Source organism: Mangifera indica, chromosome 9 (assembly GCF_011075055.1).
Source record: "Mangifera indica cultivar Alphonso chromosome 9, CATAS_Mindica_2.1, whole genome shotgun sequence".
Classification (NCBI taxonomy): Eukaryota; Viridiplantae; Streptophyta; class Magnoliopsida; order Sapindales; family Anacardiaceae; genus Mangifera; species Mangifera indica.
Window position 1 is genome coordinate 14,088,221 of NC_058145.1, and position 20,808 is coordinate 14,109,028.

General features: G+C 33.5%; 1 protein-coding gene across 3 annotated transcripts; it reads right to left on the reverse strand.

Annotated features, from left to right (window-relative positions):
* Positions 1-729: 729 nt before the first annotated feature.
* Positions 730-20,443, reverse strand: LOC123225890 (syndetin). 3 transcript variants are annotated; one of them, XM_044650217.1, is made up of 26 exons: positions 19,861-20,443; positions 17,651-17,818; positions 16,810-16,884; positions 15,991-16,069; positions 15,138-15,202; positions 14,867-14,956; positions 13,906-13,995; positions 13,700-13,786; positions 13,219-13,302; positions 11,798-11,917; positions 10,919-10,947; positions 10,700-10,832; positions 9,217-9,789; positions 8,092-8,636; positions 7,906-7,969; positions 7,690-7,792; positions 7,338-7,501; positions 4,946-5,065; positions 4,122-4,192; positions 2,569-2,631; positions 2,406-2,478; positions 2,030-2,149; positions 1,858-1,935; positions 1,682-1,732; positions 1,461-1,587; positions 730-1,019 (listed from the first exon to the last, which is right to left on the reverse strand). In XM_044650217.1, the coding sequence occupies exons 1-25, from the start codon at positions 20,089-20,091 to the stop codon at positions 1,474-1,476; spliced, it is 3,390 nt and encodes a 1,129-aa protein (XP_044506152.1). In that variant the 5' UTR covers positions 20,092-20,443; the 3' UTR covers positions 730-1,019; positions 1,461-1,473. The 3 variants fall into 3 exon arrangements, with proteins under 3 accessions (XP_044506152.1, XP_044506151.1, XP_044506153.1); XM_044650216.1 differs by lacking the exon at positions 730-1,019 and having other exon boundaries at positions 1,267-1,587; positions 19,861-20,442; XM_044650218.1 differs by lacking the exons at positions 730-1,019; positions 19,861-20,443 and having other exon boundaries at positions 1,267-1,587; positions 15,138-15,197; positions 17,651-17,717.
* Between the last annotated feature and the right edge of the window lie 365 nt (positions 20,444-20,808).

Genomic DNA, 20,808 nt, shown 5'->3' on the forward strand with positions numbered 1-20,808 from the left:
CACACTTCACAACCACAGGTAGATTCATCAGATTTATTTAAAAGCAAAATATGTTTGTGGTCTATCCTTATAAAATGTACGTAATCGACAGATTTAATTTATAATTTTGGTGAATTATAAATTATATTAATATTAATCATTTAGTTGAAAATATTAGTGAAAATAATAATTTTGATATTTTAATATGATGAAAAACACATAAAAATTTTTTTCATGTGCTTTCCATAGTGATTTATGATCTATTAATACCTCTAATGTTTACTATAACATTGAAATAAGTTTTTAATATAAGTGAATATATAAGATCAAATTTACATCAAAATATTATAGACAACATTATATGCATAAATGATTGAGTGACAACAAATTTCAAGCTGCATAATCGAATTACTGAATATATTTTTGAAGATTTCAAAAATTTAAATATGGAAGATAACTGAAAAATATATAATACTTATATATTTGTAAAACATATGATAGAACTTTATTTATTTATTTATTTATTTTATTTTTTCTATCATATGATCATGGTTTTCTGTATTATAAGGAGGGGTTTTTAGATAAAAAAATTAGAAGCATTACCCTTTTTCACTTAAAAAAATAAAATTAATAATTAAAAATAATAAACTACCGTAGACTACCCCGGTTGGTTCACAAAAAGATCACGAAAGCTCGACTCAAGGAGTTTAGGTCCAACCCGACCCATGGATATCTAGTTTCACCAAATCATTTTTTAAAATTTAATTTAATTTAATTTAAAAAGCGACTTTCTTCACGCTCTTGGCCAGCTTTTATGGACATTCACCATCATGTATAATCATACACGTGATCATTATCTTACCTCGTTAAATCTATAAAATCAACAGATATGATCAACTAGATGCATCTGCCATCAATACCTAGCATAAGAAAGAATGTTGTCAATCGATTTTACTTTTCCAATTTGATTTCCATTCTTGTGCTAATTTGTGTCGTCCTTCTCTGGTCTATCACTTCATGCCATCTTGTATTATCGTCGTCTGGTAACATCACGATGAAACATTTATGAGGACTATCCTTAACCATCGTTGCAGTTTTCTCATTAAATTGAGATAATATTTTACAAATAAATCCAGCAGTATACAAACAAGTATAGTCCAAAAAAAAAAAAAAAAAAATTAATGTTAGGACAATCTTGGTATTAACCATAGGAGATGAAATGTTTTTAATTTATTTTAATTTCCATTCCAATGCAATGAAGAATAAAGGATCTTAACGAAATTCTGATACCGTGCCAATTGAAATCAAACTCATTATTTATGATATGATGTGATCCAGAATTACATGTGACATTTCCTTGTAAGGAATACCATGAATAACACAGAGAGGTTTCCGAAAATATACAACCTTAAAATGCACTCTACATAATTAAGTGAGATCATTTCTCTGAAAAGCACCAAAAAGAAAAGCCTGAAACTTACTTGGTTTTGCCGACTACACAACGGCTGACTCAATCTTTTCTAGTGTTTCCAACCTGGTTTTCCTCTTCCAACCTTTCATTGAAGCTACCAGGTTGATCAGCCCCACAATTTGACTTTTGCTATATTCCTGCGCGCAAAAGGTTCTCCAATGTTATGATTAGAGTACATAATTAGTAGCAGAAGAATGCGAAGAAAAGTTCCACAAAACACAATTTTCTTACAGGGTGAGCAGCTGCCCAGTGAACATACTCAGTTTCCGGTAAGTAGTAAGCCTGCTCAAAGTGGGAAGTGTGGAAGAAAGGGAACTCAAGTTAATTATACTAACAAAAAGGCTTTGACTTTCAGACTTGCGGATGAATTAGAAAACCTTACAGCAATTATCTATGCTCATACTCACCTTGATGAAAGTTTCAACTATTTGCAACTTTGGTTTGACATTTATGGAGACAAAATGTTGGAGACCATTGATTAAAACCTGATAAGAATAGAAACAGCAGTCAACTTCTCTTAAGTCAAAGTACAAAGGGAACAATAAAATATGCAAACGCCCAACACAGCTTAATAAGTACCTGAAGGTCTAGTGACATGAGGGCTCGTCCTTCATCGGTACATCTCTTCACTCTTGATAGACCTTCTATAAGAGTTTCAGCAACAATGTCAACTCCATATTCTAACAGGCGTTCTTGAACCTTGACAACAGTTTCAGTTCTTCTTAGTTCACGGCAATAACATCAATGCATTCATGCAAATACAATTAAAGTCACCTAGTGAGCCTAAGAAAGCTGGTGGGTGATATAAATAGATTTCATATTTGCATAGCCATGTAAAATCAATACATTTCATTCGTGTTTAGATTAATTGTTTGAGTGCTTGCCAGCCACTGAGTGTAGGTTAGGTGAATAATTGATTGCCTTATAAAATCTAGATTCAAGTTCAAACCATTACCTCTTTGCAAACACCTCCATGAGCAAGCCTTGTTTTATAGTGCTTAAATTCTCCCAACAACAAATCAACATATCTATCATCAAGCAACTAGGGTCAGAGAATGCAGTAGTTTTACATGAGATAAAAGGAAATTACAAATAAAAGATAATCCAAGGTAACAAACCCATTATGTTCAAGTCCAAGCTCCTTGACTTCCCATTTAGCATTAGAAATTCGATCGACATAGCTGTGAACAAAGAGCTTATCCATTAAAAGAGATCAGAATAGCCAAGACAAGAATTAGAAACCAGAAGCAAAAGGAGGTGCTGAGAGCAGGGTAGAAAAACTTCCCGAAAAAAAAAAAAAATCTTTTCTATGCTTTAGCTTGTGGTGATTCCTTCTAATTGGAATCACCTGGGTCCCACTATCCTCGATTAATGCAACTTGAATTCTTAGATCAGGAATTAAGAAACATTTTGCAAGCATGAAAACCCTTAAACCACGATTATAATTATGGCTTAGTTAAAGAAATCATGTAAAACAAGGTTGGTTTCCATGTATATATGTAAGGCAAGCAATCAATGTGCATTTGATAATTTATATAGATGGTCATAATTGTCATTGTAAATTAACTTGAACTACAGAAGGTATTCAGGAACAAATGAAAGGGAAAGACAAAATATCTTTATTTCTACTGAAAAGTATAACCTTTAGATTCATAATGATAGATTTAAAGATTAAGTTTCACCAAAAATGGCCACATCAGAGGGAGTTTACAGGAATATTGCACAATTTAACAAATTCTGTAAAAATGTTCATTTAGTGACTTGGAAAGATAATAATGCCCTTCATCAACAGTTTCATTGATTTCTATGCTTAAACTCATAAACAGCTCAGACGAATACCAGCTAAAATCTGTTAAGTACCATCTAGAGTTTATCCGGCACTGTCCAACACAAGACAATGTCGTCAAACAAACCAGATGTTCAACAAACACTAGATAACATACTCAACATGTTACAAAAGTTTAACACATAAGAGGGCTTTTTGGTCCATCTAGATCATAAGTTGCCTAATATATGCAAGAATGATTGCAACATCCTATTTTGAAATAAAATATAAGATAAAACCATGATTATTTTAGCAAAAAAAAACTTCATAGAAAGGCCATATGACTATTCTTTACTAGACTTGCAAAAAATGACTTTTGCAGCATAGCAATTGTTGAATGAGAGGTTATAACTTGCCATAGAAAAGAAATGTTACAGCAGAGTGAGAGTAACTGTGTGTCACTTCTTGAGCATTCTCAAATTGGATGCTGTTCCATTAGTCTATACTTTTTCTTTGTTCAGTTCTTGTTTCTTTTTGACAAGAACTGTTGTTTACATGAGATTGGACTCCAGTCCCAGATTAAATCACAGGAGAAAATGGCAGACGTGAGACAGAGAAAATGCCAATCTGAGCAGTTTTACACCAAGTTAAATGGTACATAAAGATCAATGGACCATTTTTTTCATAAATAAAGAAACTTAATCACTCAAAACCTTTCAATGGCTGTTATTAAATCTTTTATGTGACACTTCAAGATGCAATATATATATATATATATATATATATATAGAGAGAGAGAGAGAGAGAGAGAGAGAGAGAGAGAGATTCGATATAAGTAATATTAATTAAATTATGAATTGGAACTTCTAATGTTTCCTTAAAAAAACAATATTTCTATGATCTTACCCATCAATATGGAGCAGTAATCTTGCACTTGTCCTATGTATGTGCTCTGTAAGATCTGGCACAGAGTCCACCTGACAAAGACCATACATTTTCACCATTATTTCTTAAAGTTTATTTACCGGAAGAAAATAAAATAAGTTTAGAAACTATAATTCATAAGCAAAGGTAAAGACCATACTGATTGGAGAAACAAAGAATTTCTTTTAATAAATCTCATAAGAAAACATAGCCAGAGACAACATTATAAAATGAAACCATTAGCACTACGCGTAATAAGGAGAGCAAAAGAGCATAGTTTCAACAAAATGGGCACACATGGTCTGATCACTAAAATACAGGAACAAGGAAATTCAGGTTGGTCTAGGCTTGTATTTTAAGCCATGATAACTGCACATTGTCTGCTTTGATCTATATGAGCACAACAAAGTAAATAATAAATGTCCAATGTCAAATACAAATGGACATGTTTAGTTACATTTTTTTTGCTAACAATTACAGATGAGAAGATTTTCTATTAAGGATCACAAGTTATTAGAAAGGGATGACCCACAATGTAACAAAAGAATTATAATTATTAAAAGCAATTAAAGTGCTCTAAGAAGAGTTAAAATTATAAAATCAGAATCATCCAAAAATGACATCCCATTTCTGCTGAAGAAAAATAAGAAGTGAAAACAGAGAAATAAAGTCAACACAAGCATCAATCATTTAAAACTTGGACATCTTTGTCCATTATATAATTAATGGCCTTTCTTAATTTCCCATATTCCAGACCACAATGACTGTTTATTAACACTCCCAGGACATGTAAAAAGGAAACATACCAGGTGGACATAGAAATCTTCAACTGCATTACTTTGCAGAAGCATTGACTGGAGATGAGTTCTTGATCTATACAAAATCTGAGCAACAAGAGATATAGTGTCGGCGCCTGTACACCTTTCCTGCAAAATAATGGTCATATTATTTATACACAATGTGTCATTCTATATTTGAGCAGCAACTTTACAGAAAGAAATCTATGGTATAATGTAATCAAGGAAATGATGCAAATTCGTAGAATGCAATAACATCTGTCAGAGAAGAAGGTTTCATTACTTCTTTGCAACAGAATACAGTTCTTTGTATTTGAAAAAATAAATAAATGAAGTAGGAAGACTTCAATTATTTTAAGACAGGGCTAAGATGATTTACAAGAACATAAAAGAGGAAATAAGTAAAAGAATGTCATAAACCTGGAGAGGATTACCCAATACCCCATTACAAAGAATATTTTTCATTCATTCTGAAGCAATAGGTGAGTGCCCCAAAACACAGAGAATGGAGGGGTATTGGAAAAATCCAATTTACTCAATATATCATGAATATGCAGTCTAACAAGACACTTGGATCTAGGATCTCTGCATAAATATCTTCTCTTGACCTACCACAGACTCATCCTGCTATTTTTCATTCTCTCCACAATAGAAAATATAATTATTTTCATATATTCACGCATTCTGTCTTAACCAGGTGGCATATGTCAACACCTTCATTTTTAAAAGAAAGAATCTATACGGATGCTTGGTTCATCTAGCTGAACCAGTGGTTTGCAGGATTAATGGAGACCAGAACTCTGAAGTATAAACATATATACCAAAGTGTATAGGTGACCATTTATGAGAGGCTATTTTCTTCCATAAAGTCCACTGAATAAGCATGGCCCAAAATATGCTTCCTTTAAAGCTGAAGCACATATACTTAAAGCTGCGCGAAACCTCCAATAAAGGTACAACACCTAGATGTCAATCTTCCACCACAATGTCCTTTCACGATACCCCTAGTTAGCATCTGTAAGGACTTCTAACTTCTAAGTGATTTCCCTCCCAAAGTGAGGATGCTTTCAGACAATCTATATAATAACATAAGATGGTGCATCTGAAAATAACATACCAACTGGGCAAACAAATATGCTATTCTTAAAGACTGGTACATCAGACAACCAAGCACTTAGTAGAAACAACCAGTATTTATCCTCTATCCATTTACAAGAGTTCCTCCACCGTACTTATAAGTGACACCATTTTAGTGTATCTACAACATTACAGCCAAGTACCATGAATGCATTACCGCAAAGTTAAAATAATCCCAAAAGGTCAGAACGTCCTCTTCTTTGACTCAATTACATTAACATGTTCAAACAATTTATCATCATCACATTGTGAAAATCAGTGGCATATCCTGATATGTTAAATAGAGTACATGATCCAACCACAGACATCTGTATTCAAACTTCAACTAGTCCATGTGCCACTTACTCTCAAATCCACATGGAAATATACCTGGGACCTAGAATTCTGGCCAACTCTTTATAATTGATCCCTGGAAACTACTCATAAGTTTGGATTCATAAGAAATCCCATGTAAAAAGTGCCCAATAAGTTGCATTTTAAAATCATCCCGAAATCCAAGTTTGCTGGCACTGTGATACAAATTTGTACTTTATTAATAACCTGCAGTTCTTTACAGCCAAGCATATGTTCAAAATCAATATCAATAGACCAAACAAGAAACCATAAATTTTATGATTCACAGTGTACTAATATTAATGATTATTAACTATCATATTTGAAATAAAACGTGTTTGTCACCAAGCCCTTAATCCTTCATAATTTTTTTCTTCCTTTTCTTATTGAGAAAATACTTCTTATTCAAATCAGTATAAGATGGTGATATCCAGAGACATCAATAAACTGAATAAAGAAGTGCCTAGGTATTATCAAGAAAGTAAAAAATAGGAAATACAACACTTATACAAAGAGACATTGATATAATAAATCATAAATACAGGAAAACCGACACGCTAGAAGATACTGCCAAAAGATACAAAGACATGAATAGACTGAACCTATACGCTAAGAATCTATCAAGAAAGTTGAAAATAGAATATTGAGCATTACACCTAACAAAGAGACTGATATAAGTGTATTATTAAACAGATGAAAACTAACACATCAGAAATATTGCCAAAAGTTATTAAGTACTCTAAGCAAACAATAACAGTACATATTACCCATATTTTGGCAATGCAATTCGAAAGACATGATGATTCCAAAATTCCGGATCTTAAAGCATTATTATCCAAGTGATACGTGTAAGACTAGGAGGAGGCAGGTCAGGGAAAACCATATGACCAATCTAATCTGATGAATGCCTTGACTAAGTAATGCATAATACCTTGAGACCAAAAGATGTGCCTGGTGGTTGACTCGGAGGACTAGTAGGTGTAACATCCACATGCGTCAAAGGTGCAGGTGAAGCAGGTAAATATGATGTCAAATGGGGTTTTAACCACTCATCACAATCTTGTGCTATCCTGGTCAAGGCTGTCTTCAGCCGATCTGGGTATCATATGAAGATACAATCCTTGTTAAGTGTCAATCAAAATCTTAAGTGGTTTATTTCACATACATTGATTTCTTACCACATGATGAAATAAAGAAGAAATATAAGAAATGAATTGAAGAATATGAAATTGGAACAAAAAAGATAGAGAGCTAAAAAAACTGAAGTGACACAAAAGCCTTACAATTAAGTGGGTTGTTGGAGCCTTTTGCATTTGAATTATTGCATTGCTGACCGAATGTTTCAAAGACATAATGGAAAAAAACCTCAAACAATTGGCACATTCCCTGCAACAATATACTGAATCAGGAAAAGCAACTTAGAGAAGAAAATTAAATGAACAACATCATTCACATTGCATAAAAGCTATATAAGTAATGAGTAACAAACAAGAACATACCTTAAAAAACTCAACATTTACAATTTCCAATTTCTGCATAAGCCTTGCATATTTATCCATCGACCTAATATGTTAAAAGATAAAGACAGCTGAACACATCTTTATATAACATAATCAAGGTTCTACAGCCTAAAACAAAGAGAGCTTTTATACATTTCTTTTCACATCAAATAAAGAGCATCTGACCTGAGAAGGCAAAGAGATGATCCTGTTTGGGCACTTGTTTCATCATTGTTCGAATTTGAAGAGTGATTTCTACGATTATTGGATTTTGAAATTCGACTCGGAAGTTGACTATCTTCATCTATAAAATCTGCAAGAAGATCTTCATTTTCATCTTCAGTGATTGTATTGATACCATTCATGTGGCTTGAATCACTACCTTTTGGTGTACCCTTATCACTATGAAAATAATCATTAATACTTCCATCGTATTCCCCAGCAATTGCACCATTAAGTTGGGGGGAATTAACATTTCCTTCTTTGGAAGTATATTTAAGTTTTATTAAAAAAGGGTTCCCAGATTTAAGCCAATTAGAAAATCCACTTTTCTTGGCACTGCTGCCAATTGAATTTGCAACTTTATCAGAATGAAGTACTCTAGCATTAGAAGAGTTGGATGAAGCAATTAAAGCTGCTCCATCACCTACAAGACCAGCAAAATTAACAACTTCTATAGTATCTGGTGGCAATTTCATCCAATGTTCCTTCTCTAGAACCATTTTAAGTGCCTGGAAAACGAACAAAAGGTATCTTTAGTTGTGTTGCATACCAAATCAAGGTTGTGTCAACAAGTTTTCAATTAGTTGGCACCATTACATAGGACAGAAGTCTATACCATAGGTATTTGTCAACTAATCAATTCAGTCAGCAATTATTGCTAGGAAAACAATATGAGCTATTGAAACCATGATCACCCAAAAAAAAAAAAAATTTGATGTACACGGCCACATTCTTGTATCCTATTTCAATGTTGGAATCATAATTGCACGAATGATAAGGTGGCTATTACTAATGTAGCAGATCCCGTAAAGAATATAATTTCAGAAGAAATAACAAAATACTATTCTTAGTTCTAAGATACCAATGAAGAAAAAATCTCCCATTCATTTAGTAGTGACATTTGTAGTTGGAAATTGTAAACAATAAAAAAACCATTAAATTGGAGAATGACATGAATATGTTATGCTCATTGAATGGCAACTAATGTGCCTCATCATCAAACCACAGACACCAGATAAGATATGAACTCAAGCATGGAATGATACTGACAATCATATAAAGAACAAGAAGCTACAGTTTCCAACTTACAAATATACTTTGACGATGAAATGCAACGAAATAATTTTCACAAACAGCCTTCAATTTGTGCCTGAACTCAACTGCCTCAATCCCACAGAATGCTTCCCCAGCCAAGATGAAGACACTCAAATCTTCATAATTTTTCAAGAATTGGTGAATGCTTGTAGAACAAACTGCAGCTGAAGAAAGCAATACTGACACCCGACTAGTGGTAAGTTGCCAAAGATTCTTACGACCCCTCAGAAGAGTTTGTGAAACAAAAGATGTAGCATCTTTTCGCAGCTGATACCATGGGGATCCACTACTGGATGCTGCACTACCATCATCCCTAGCCTCCTCCACAAAATCATGAGATTTTATGCATGTTGAACTAGTCCCTGATGGCTCAGCTGAAGAGATAGTGGTTGTAGATTCCTCTGCAGAAGACAAACCAGACATCTTGTCTACAGATTCAGAAAGAGAGCCATTAACTCCCATGGAATTGCAAGAATTTCTAGTGAGTGAATCATTGTGCTGAACCTCTACAGAACTCCGAGAGATATCACTATCCTTTTTCATTTTCAAAGTCTGAGACAGAGAATTCTGCACCAAATTTTCATTATTTTATTATATTTGTTTCATGGACAAAATAAAATAAGAAAGGTACATAGGGAAAATCCGGAAGTAATTGATTGTGGATTGGGAGAGGTGGATTTTGGGGAGGGGAGGAGAGAAAGAATACAAAGTTGTGCCTTAAAATTGGAAATTTTCTGACTTGAAAGAAACCTTTTCAACCCTTGATCTTGTTTGACAAAATCATGGCCACAATTTTTATTAAGGGTAATTAATTAAAAGAACTCTAGATCTAGGTTGTACAATTTATATTGACTTAGAAGCTCCATATTGTTCAGCTCCACCATGCCTCATTCTCATTGTACAAAATATTAGGCAGAAACAACCATGCTCATTTAATATGGCAAAAGTGAATGATGACAAACAAGACCATCAGACGATATTTTTCAAAATGACAGATAATATGCAAATGAATGGACTTGTAAAAAGCTAGAGGTATTTAGAATCACAGCACATTATTCATTGCAGGAAAAATACTTGTTTTGTAGTAATTAATTTTATTAGAAAATATAATAGAGTTGTTAATAGAGATCAATTATAGGAGAGGTCAATGTATTTTTTTAAACATGAGAGGATGTCACAAAAGTTTCACAACTTTGATACAACTGACAACAGCACTTAGAAAGGAGAAACACCAAGGAACATAAAACTATGCGCCATGAAAAAGTAAATCTGCTAATCACATTCAGTATGCAAAGACAACAACTGTTAAATCTAGAAACAAATGTGACTTCAGCGTAATAAGAAAAAAGAGAGAAAAGACTTAAACAAGAATAGAGAAGAGCAATTGTCAACAATATGAAATTGTGTCACAAAAGTAAAGAGCATACGTATGAAAACCAAAATAAACAGATCATATGAGCAAGGCAAAGAACTTTACCTCAATCTCCGGCTGAAAGCTCATGATTTCATGATATGAACACATCAGCTTAAATAAAACGCCCAGTGTTTTCAATAAACACAGTCTGAATTTAGATTCAGGAATCCTCAGGCACAGATCACTGTAGGTAAGTCTGAAATTGAACTAAAATAAATCAGCAAGCGATCAAAATTAGTACTTCATCAGTTAAAAAAAAATCTGAAAGTTAAAAGAAAATACCTGCTATTTTGCATGTCCAAATCATGGTCCTGTAAAATTAACTAGTATATTAGAAAGATGACCTTTATGGAACAGTCAGGAGCTGATGGATTTCAACAAAGAAAAGAATAGAAAAAAACCATAAATGAAACAACAAATTTTTAAAAACCACAACTATATATTTCATGCATGTCTATAAGTTATTTCAAATATACTCCAACCAAAAATACACATACGTAAATGCTCATGCTTATGCATGTACAATCAGTTTCAATAATTTCAAACATAGATTCATCAGAAACAAATCTGGAGTTAGTTAAAGGTAAGACATTAAAGTAAGGAGAATAGGAATCAGTCTTTAAGTAAGCAAGTGCTCGTCTAATTGGACTTGCTTACTCATCAAAGAGCAATTTAATGCCAAAAGCTCTTTTCAAGTTCTTTCTTTTTGGGTTGCAACTCAGAAGAAGCTTATAGGTTTCCAAATAAATGTTTTAATTTACTAGGAGAATCTTGAATTTTGGGCTTTTCTTTTTCTTTTTTCTTTTTCTAAAAGCTATTGCTGAGCTTATTTAAAGATTCAAAGAGTCAAAACTATCACCCTGTTATTTCACAAAATTTACTTATCATTTCTTTTACATTAAAACCTTTTTAGCAATTCAATACTAGAAAGTTTTTTAAAATTTATCCAACCAAAAAACTACATAAAAGCTCAATTGCTAGATATTCCTTCTGCATTTCCAAAAGCTCCACTTGAAGAAAACAAGCTTGTCTACCCTAACTAAATATGATGGTTAATCATATTATGTTGGTGAAAAATAGTGTATTTTTCTTAGGAACACATATAATTATAAACAGAGATCATTTCTGATTATACAAAGCATTGGCTATGCATATCCACACCTCTACCACAATACTTTTCAACACATAGTGGGTCTCTGAAATAACTTCCTGCATAAAGAAGCTTTGTATCTTCTCAGCAAGACCAGACACATCCCCTATTAATGCATAAGCATCAACAACCTGAAAAGAATTAAAGCAATTCATGAAATAACCTAAAAATTGTGAGAGGCCTTGTAAATTAATAAATAATCTTACATTAAAGAAGGACAAAAACAAATGATGCTGAACTTGGCAAATTGAGTGAACGAAATCAAAGTACAAGAAGAATGATGCTATCTTAATTAAGAAAATTGTTTAATCAATATTAAGCTCATTATAACTGCTGCAAGGGAGAACTTTTATCAGTGCACATATAAACTAAATTGAAAGCTCATTTTATAATATATAGTGAGTGCTTTGGGGATGAAATTATTGGTGATATTCCACCACAGCAAGAGGAGAGACAAAAAGCGGATTACTCCAGCACGTCAAGTTCTGGTTGCAACTAATCCCCAACAGAGTAGAGGGTTCTGAAAATCTAAGAAACTTATACATATATATCCATAGCCAAAATGTTATGAACTGTAATGACCTTCAGCTCCATTTTTCCACTTAATGTAACCCATAATAGTTGTTTAGTCTTGAAAATCAATTCACTTAATATCCTAAATTGTCCCCTGCTACATCCCTATCGGTTGATTGCCAATGCATTAAATATCATGAAGAAAAGAACGACTCAGGAAATTAATACTTTCTCAAACCAAAATTCTCTCCACACAAAATTGGATTTTCAAAATGGGTTACCAATTCTGTCAAAGGGAGTTCATCAGTTATTTGCAAAAAGACATCAACTTATCTATGATGGTCACTCATGGATCCATGGCCTTGGCCTCATCCTAAGAATCTTTTGTCCACTTGCGAGCTATTCTAGAAAGAGGACGAGAATAACAGATGAAACGTGTATGCTATTAAACAATACGACAGATTTTTGGAATAGAAAAGTCCATCTTTATTTGATTGCTTGCCATCTTTATATAAAGATACAAGCCAATGGTACACATGAGAAAATTAGCAAAAATATCCCACGCAATGTGATCATGGATGAACGAATCTTAACGAAACTAAATAGCAATTCAAATATCAGAATAACATTGTTTTATTTACTATGGAGACCAAGTCTTGTCTTCAGCAAAGTGAAGAGAGCTTCTGCACTTGGAAGAGACTAAGTCTTATTTTGAACAAAAGTGAGGAGAGACGTGGAAGAAGAGAGCTTCATGCATGCATGCATGCACGTGGATGAGTGTAGACTGTAACATTATCACTTATGATGCAAACAATTGAATGTCAAGATGCTTAAAAGTAGAAATTGACACTACATGCATGCAGTACTTCAGAAAGGATGAAGAACTGATTTATTTCACATCAAAGACACGTATACTGACATTAATATATGCCTCCTCCTTGAACTCCTGGCACACTCCCAACAGTAAAGAATCCAGCTTCTGAAGAGTTCTGCTCAGCCAAACCTGTATCATTTTTTGTACCAAATAAAAGGTTCAGAAAATAACCTGTAAACAACAAAAGCAGAATGCCCCCTTTTTTTCTGATAAGAAACAAGTAATCACATTTCTATCTCAAAGTGTATAAAGCATAGTACTATGAACCAGTGGCCCATCCTATGTGACCTAAAAATTAGAGAAACAAAATGCTTCTATAATGTATATTCAATACTTGACCAGTCCCAGAAAGTGGAATTCTGGTAACAGAAATCCAAAGGCCATAATTTATTTCATCTAACCAAAGGCAAATAAAAAACATGACAAGAATTTTTAAGTTTAGAAGTTAATAAATTTTTAAGAAGAATAAAACAATACAACCTATTTGATTAAGTATTAAGATTTTCATAGATAAATTAATTTTCACCTCAACACCACGGCTCATCTCTTGTATTGCTGAGAGCTCTGAATAACTATCTAGTAGCTGCAAATACTCAGATAGGACTTGAAATGCCTGTACAATGATATGCAATAAGCCTAAATTCTAAAAAATGCTACCTACAACTATTAATAATACAACATAATAAGAAAACAGTTCCCAAAATTTGAAGGTTTCCAGATATGTAAACAGACCTTGCAGTAATTTCCTTCCTCAACAAGGGATTCAAGTGCCAATTGCATGTCCCGAGCATGACAAAGCTCAGTTAATATTGGAATCATGTCCTGCAACAGGGGACAATGGTGATAGACAGACTCCTTAGACCAATATGTGTCCCTTGGTGAGCATTTATAGTAATAACAGCGAGGCACTTCAAAATCAAAAAGTCTAAAAAACATAATGGCTAAAGTAGAAGGCAGCATAGAAATAAGGGTGATGGCATTGTGATCATTAAAAGTAAAAACTAAAAACAAAAAAATGAAGTATCAGGCAGTGATAAAGAATTCAATGTTCAAAGAATAGGACAGCCTTATCAGGATTTGGATTCATTATGCTACATAGCCAACAATACAGGTCATAAATCATTGACTGAGAATTATGTATCTCTACACAAAGCACAATGGAGCATGAGAATTTGCAGGTTCAGGCCCTATTTTGTTGAGAATGAAACATAGTTGAGTTTGGTTTCTTCCATTTCAATGTAAAATATGCTTTCAATATTTTTACCAAGAGTCAAGGTAAGAACATATAGGACTTTTTCAACCAAGTAGCTAGAATATGATGTTAGAATCCCACCATTTTTTCACCAATAAAATGTGTTAACTTACCAATTAACCTAGAAGATTAAGGTTATAGGTTAATGAGCAACAATAGTAACTTAAGCCTACAACATACCTCATGTGTGCACTTGCATGTGGACCAAACACAAACCATAATCACAAATACAACCAAAACCCCAAACACAAAAGGATGATTAAAACAGAAGACCAATTGGTCAATCTATCTATCTATCTATCTATTTATCTATATGTATGTATGAATGTATGTATGTATGTATGTATGTATGTATGTATGTATGTATCAAAATAACAAAAAACCAAGCAAATTATAATCACAATTTTGGAACTGATAAGGTTTTAGAATAAAGAAATATACCAGAAGGGTTTGCTTTTTTTTTGAATTGGCATTTACAATGAGATCCCTTGAAACTTCAGTGATCGATGAGTTTATATGGCGTCTTCCATTCTACAAACACAAAAATCACTATAAATAAAACCAATCGATTAACTAAATAGATGGTAGAAGTAGTTTGAAAGCAAGAATGGATTAGAAATTCCACATGTTCCTGAATGTAAGTAAATCGAAGAGGTCATTTTTTGTCTATATGGGGTTCTATAATGAAGCAATATACCATGAAAATACTTACCATACATATAACATTAGCAACCTGCAAGTCTTTCTCCAATTCCCTGACTAAATTCATCCCCTTCACTGGCCAAAAGCAAGTATTCATATCACATTCCCATATAACATTATTGCATTTCAAACATCTTACCGGTAGAGACTAAGATCAGACTAAAAATACAGAATCCTTAACCCAAAAAAGGAAAGGAAAAGAAGGAAAAAGAAACAGCAAGTGAAAAAGCTGAAAAAGTGAACTGTTGTGCATAATACTCAAGAAATAAATGTTATAATATTTCCAACCTCTAGATATAAGGATTTAAGACTAAAGTTGAGAGAGTAACTGTAATAAACCAAACATATAACAACATTAGAATACACTGACACCAAATTGATAGTTCTATCTATAAAAACCAAAGACAGACAAGAGCAAATAAAACTACATACATATAATCCAATACAAAAGAGACAAAGGTTGTTGGTAATTTAGAAGTACTGGTGAAGTTCCTACCAGCCCACACCCACATTTCCTCAGATTAATGAAGAAATCACTTCTCATCCACTCGACTCCCAACAATTTAAAATCCTTTCTCAAACTTAACCATAAACCCAAGAACTGATCAAGGACTTTAGGTCCAAACCACATGAAAACTTGGACGATCGGTCACATTATGTTTAATATAATTTAAGAGGCAAATAAAGACATTGTAAAATCAAATCCAAGCAGTGAAATTATGATAAAAGACTTTCCATATGAAAACATAAGATTATCTTATAACCAATGAGATTTCTAGTAATCTAACTGTAGATACAAACACGAAGTAAACCATATGAAAGTATTATAGATACAATATCTGAGGCTGATCAAAACAACTTACCCATAACTTCATGATGCTCCATGACATTGCGAGATAAAAGCTCAGCCACTCTATCCAGTTGTGCTATTCGAAGACTGGCCTGCAAATGAAGATTTCACTTGATTTAAGCTAAAATTTGTTTAAAATTTAAGAAAAGATTCAGCTTTCAATACAAGAATCCCCTATGTAATGTTAGTTATGGTTAGAGATTCAAGTACTTTAACAATCATTTATTATGGGCTTCAATATATCTGGGCTTTAACATGTTTTGGGCTCCCATTGTTAAAATGACTTAACGAGTAACCTTTACATTAACCACTTATAACATGAATCCAAAAATGAAATTAAAATACACACACACACACACACACCAAAAAAAAAAAAATGCAAGGGCACAAATCTCCAATAAAATAAAATCAAGCATGGACTGATAGAAGCATAGACACATATCTGCAAAAGCCCTAACAGTCTTTACAATGGTAAAACAATTAAACAAATTAAGTTCTATAATTAATAGATTGATTCAATTTATCACATGTCTAACCATCCAGTCACCAATGAGGTAAACAGTGACACAAATTAATCTCTACAATCAACAGATTGATTCAAGTTATCACATATATAACCATCCAATTGGAGAATCAAGAAAACACTAGAAGTTTTAAAGCTCCAAAAAACCCAATGGACAAGCAACAACCAGCTTTGGGAAGGTAATAACCTACTGCCCAATGACTAAAAGGATGCGTGTGCATTCATTAAGATCAAGCCAAAGGTCCACAATCAATCTCTGGTCTTAACTTAGAACCAAATAATAATTCAGATAAAAAATCAGAGTAATACCTGTTTCTCAAAATATTCAAGCTCGTTTTCTTCAGATGGAATATGTTCCAACATATGATTTATTGGATCAAAATCCTGCACAAAGAGATATGTAACAAATGAATTTAGCAAATAATCTAGCTCTGATAAAGGCATAAAGATAAAAGTGCAAAGAGGTAAAAAGATATAATAATGTTAAGCTAGTAGAAATACAAAAATGCATGCAAAAAATCTAGAAGTTAGAGGATTCTATTTATATTAGTTTGTAAGCAAATGTATGCAAATGATTACCAAAGATTGCAGAAAGGGAAGGAATAAGACAGAGAGAAATGAAAATTTATTCATTTTCATTTTGTTATGTGGATGAGAAAACAAAGTAATAATTCCTCTATTGAATTCTTAACTATGTCCGACAAAAGAAATCATCAAGTAGCTTCCAAGGCTACCACCTTTTTCTATCTAAACCCACAAATTCCAAATGAGTATGTGACGATGTTGATTCATTAGCTCATTTAGACTACTAAAGTAAATCAACTGCTGATAGAGAAATAATTGTCAATTACAATTCAATTTAGAAGAGATGAACTACATGTCTAAGTAAGGCAACCTATTTCATGATTGACTGATTCTTCTATATGCAAAAAATTTACAAACAGACTATTCCTTCATATATGCATAATATAAGATTCATATTTTAATAGAAGAAAAGTCACTATTCCATAAATGAAGCTAAATTTGGAAACAATACTATTAAATGTACTGTCTATAGCACATCAAGACAGACAAATATACAAAGTATCAAACAAAGTAGAAAAGAAAGACATTAAATAAAACTGGAGAGACATTTCTAAGAAAGTAGAACCTCTTTGTAGAACTCTTCTTCTAGTTCCTCCACAACCTCAGCTTGAGAACTACTTCCATATATAAAACGCAATTCTTCAGAGCTCGATGGAAGACTCAGCCTTTGATGAGCAGGCAGTCCTGCAAGAGCACGAGCAACAACTGCAGCTGCCGCAGCCCGAGCTGGAACCTGGAGGAAGAAACAAATAATTCATGAGTCAATTCTAACAATAAATGACTTATTTTAGGTTTCAAAGAAAAAAAGGACACCAAAAGCACACTATACACAAGACTGCTAAGGCTTAGTCCTTAAAAGAATCCCTCATTTCAAGACTCTATCAAGTCCTTCATCCAACATAAACCTTTTTCTTTAACCATCCAAATCACCAAAATACCCAACTTCATTGTTCAAAAAACTATTACAATGCTAGAACAACACCCATAGACTTGGGGTTATTTCCACAAAAATGCAGCCCAAAAGTTCACCCAATAACTAGAAAATAATAACCCTAGACTATTCATTAGGGCTGGATTCGAGCCGAGCCGAGCTCGGCTCGCAGCCAGCTCGGGCTCGGCTCGAGCTCGACTCAAGCCGAATTCGGCTCGGTAACGGCTCGGCTTGGCTCGTTTTTTATATCAAAACGAGACCGTTTTGTATATATATATTGATCAAAACGACGTCGTTTTGTATAAAAAAATTTAAAAAAAAATATACCAAGCCAACCCGAGCTAGCTCGGGCTCGAGCTGGCTCGGCTCGAATCCAGCCCTACTATTCATATATCTTCCCTAGCTATCCTTACCATAACGCTTCAAACAAACTGCAAATTTTGACCATTAGTGCTCGAGCTCGGCTCGGCTCGAATCCAGCCCTACTATTCATATATCTTCCCTAGCTATCCTTACCATAACGCTTCAAACAAACTGCAAATTTTGACCATTAGTTGCCGCAAACATGGTAGTCTGCCACTAAATTCTCAACCACAAATGCTGTCAATTCTCAATGTTTCAACTTATGTGAATCCTAACTCACCACAAGGTGAAGCAAACTGATACACTAAGGTGTGGGATGTTATTTGGAATAGATAGTAATTATGAAGTCAATTTTAGAGAAAAAGACAAATAAAGAACACTCCACCATCATAACAAAGACATGTGAAGAGTCCTTTGAAAGGCCTCGAAACTTCATAATTAACAAAATTATAGCACCATCTTTTCCACATTAAATTAAGTGGCCCCAAGTTAGGCCTCTCATCTTAGTTTTGCACATAGATCAATGGAGGGAAATTCAACAACCAATGCATGCAGACAGAAGAAAATGCATTGGTCAATTGCTTATCCCGTCACAGTCTAACTGCCACTTTGTTTCTCATGATTTGCCAAACCTACTCCATAAAACCAACCAAATGCCTTGAAGAAAGACCATCATAATACAAAATACAGAAAGAAATATCTTGTCTTTTTTTGAATTTTTTAATAGTAACATATTTTCAAATGACAGGCTATTGGACCTAAAGGAATCTAATTACTATTAAAACTTGCACTAGAAGAAGGATTCTTATTATAATTATTAGTCATACAATGATATCCACAACTGGCATGGGAAAGCTGAAATCCTGTTTTGTATCTCACCAGCATTGTAAGTCAGTAGGGTCAAGACATTTTTGAATTGTACTTCAGTAGGGTCAAGACATTCTTTATGAATATGAATACATTATGCAAGCTTAAGCTTGTATTTCTTTCCCCACTTTAAAGTTATAACTAAACTTGCTTCCAAGAATGCTTAATAAATATGGCTTCCACGAAAGCAATGCTTAAGGAAATTCCAAAATATCAAAGTTATTAGCATGGAGCTACAAAATTTGAACTCTAATTAACCAAGTATTTCCATCTAGTAATGCTAAACTAAAAAATAAGCAGTGCAATATATCTAACGTTACTGGACCTCTCAATTTATCAAAGCTCTGTAGTTTTCAGGAATTTATAAGAGTATCCAGAGTAAGAAAAGGATTGTCCTCCGCAATGAGGGATTAATTTCTACAACAAAGTTTTTTTTTGGACTAAACTAATTGCCGCAAAAACCAGAGCCTTATAATCTCAATAAAAAGAGGAGTTCAAGTAAACTTATACCAAGACAGTTGTTCCATACTTCAATTAACATATACAACAGGTAGTTTAAAATCCTAATTCTATCAAATTAACTGCATTTAATAAAATTGGAAAAATAAAAATACCTCCGGACGATCAGAAGAGGAAGGCAAAAGTCCAATGGATCTAGCGGAACGTACGGAGCTAAGAATCTTCTCACCGACCTTGGACAAATCCATTCCGCCTCCTTGGAATAACAAGAAAGGAACTAAGAAGAAGATGCTAGAGCTCTGGAAACCTCCTCCCTCCCTCAATTCTTCATTGAATATAAAAGGATTCCCCGATATGGTGCCGAAAGGGAACAGATTTGGCTGCATCTCAACTCCACGCCCGTAGATCACAACTTGTTGAACTGTAAGCCATTTGATTTGAGTGTTGCAAAGAGATCTGATTGGAAATTTAGATGTGATAAGTTTTCGAGGAGTGGTGATTGTGGTAACTGTGAGGCTCTGTTTGGTACGGGAAATGATGTCGATTTTATTTTATGGCTTTTTGTAACTCTCTGTAACTAGCTCAAGCTGACTTCACTTAAGAATCATTGTATTTACTTCCAGGCATGACCAGCGCAAGTCTTCCTAATTTTGGATTTGAGAGAACAAAAATTTTTATTAATCAAAATTGGATTTTAGCTGTATGGTTCCGATGATATATGATTGCCCTTGGATAAACATGGCATGAGCTCGGGTCTTATTTTTGACTGTTTGATCAACTTGAAGAAATAAGAAATGATAAATTAATTTGACAAGTAATTACAAATACTGTAATTCATGTTAACATGTGCAAGCATGAAAATATTGAACATCTCTATCACCATATAAAAATGAATATGGTAAAAAATATTACAAGATTTAAAAGAACAACAATATCCACGGTTATTTCTAAATGATTTTGTAGTGTTATCACCAACTTTGAGATATCTCGTCACTAACATGAGCTTCAAGGGTTTGTTAATTGATTGGCTTCCCTTAATTGTTCCTCGGAGGGGTAAAAAATAAGAAGGGTAAAAATTGAAACAAAAGGAGTAGAAATTTAGT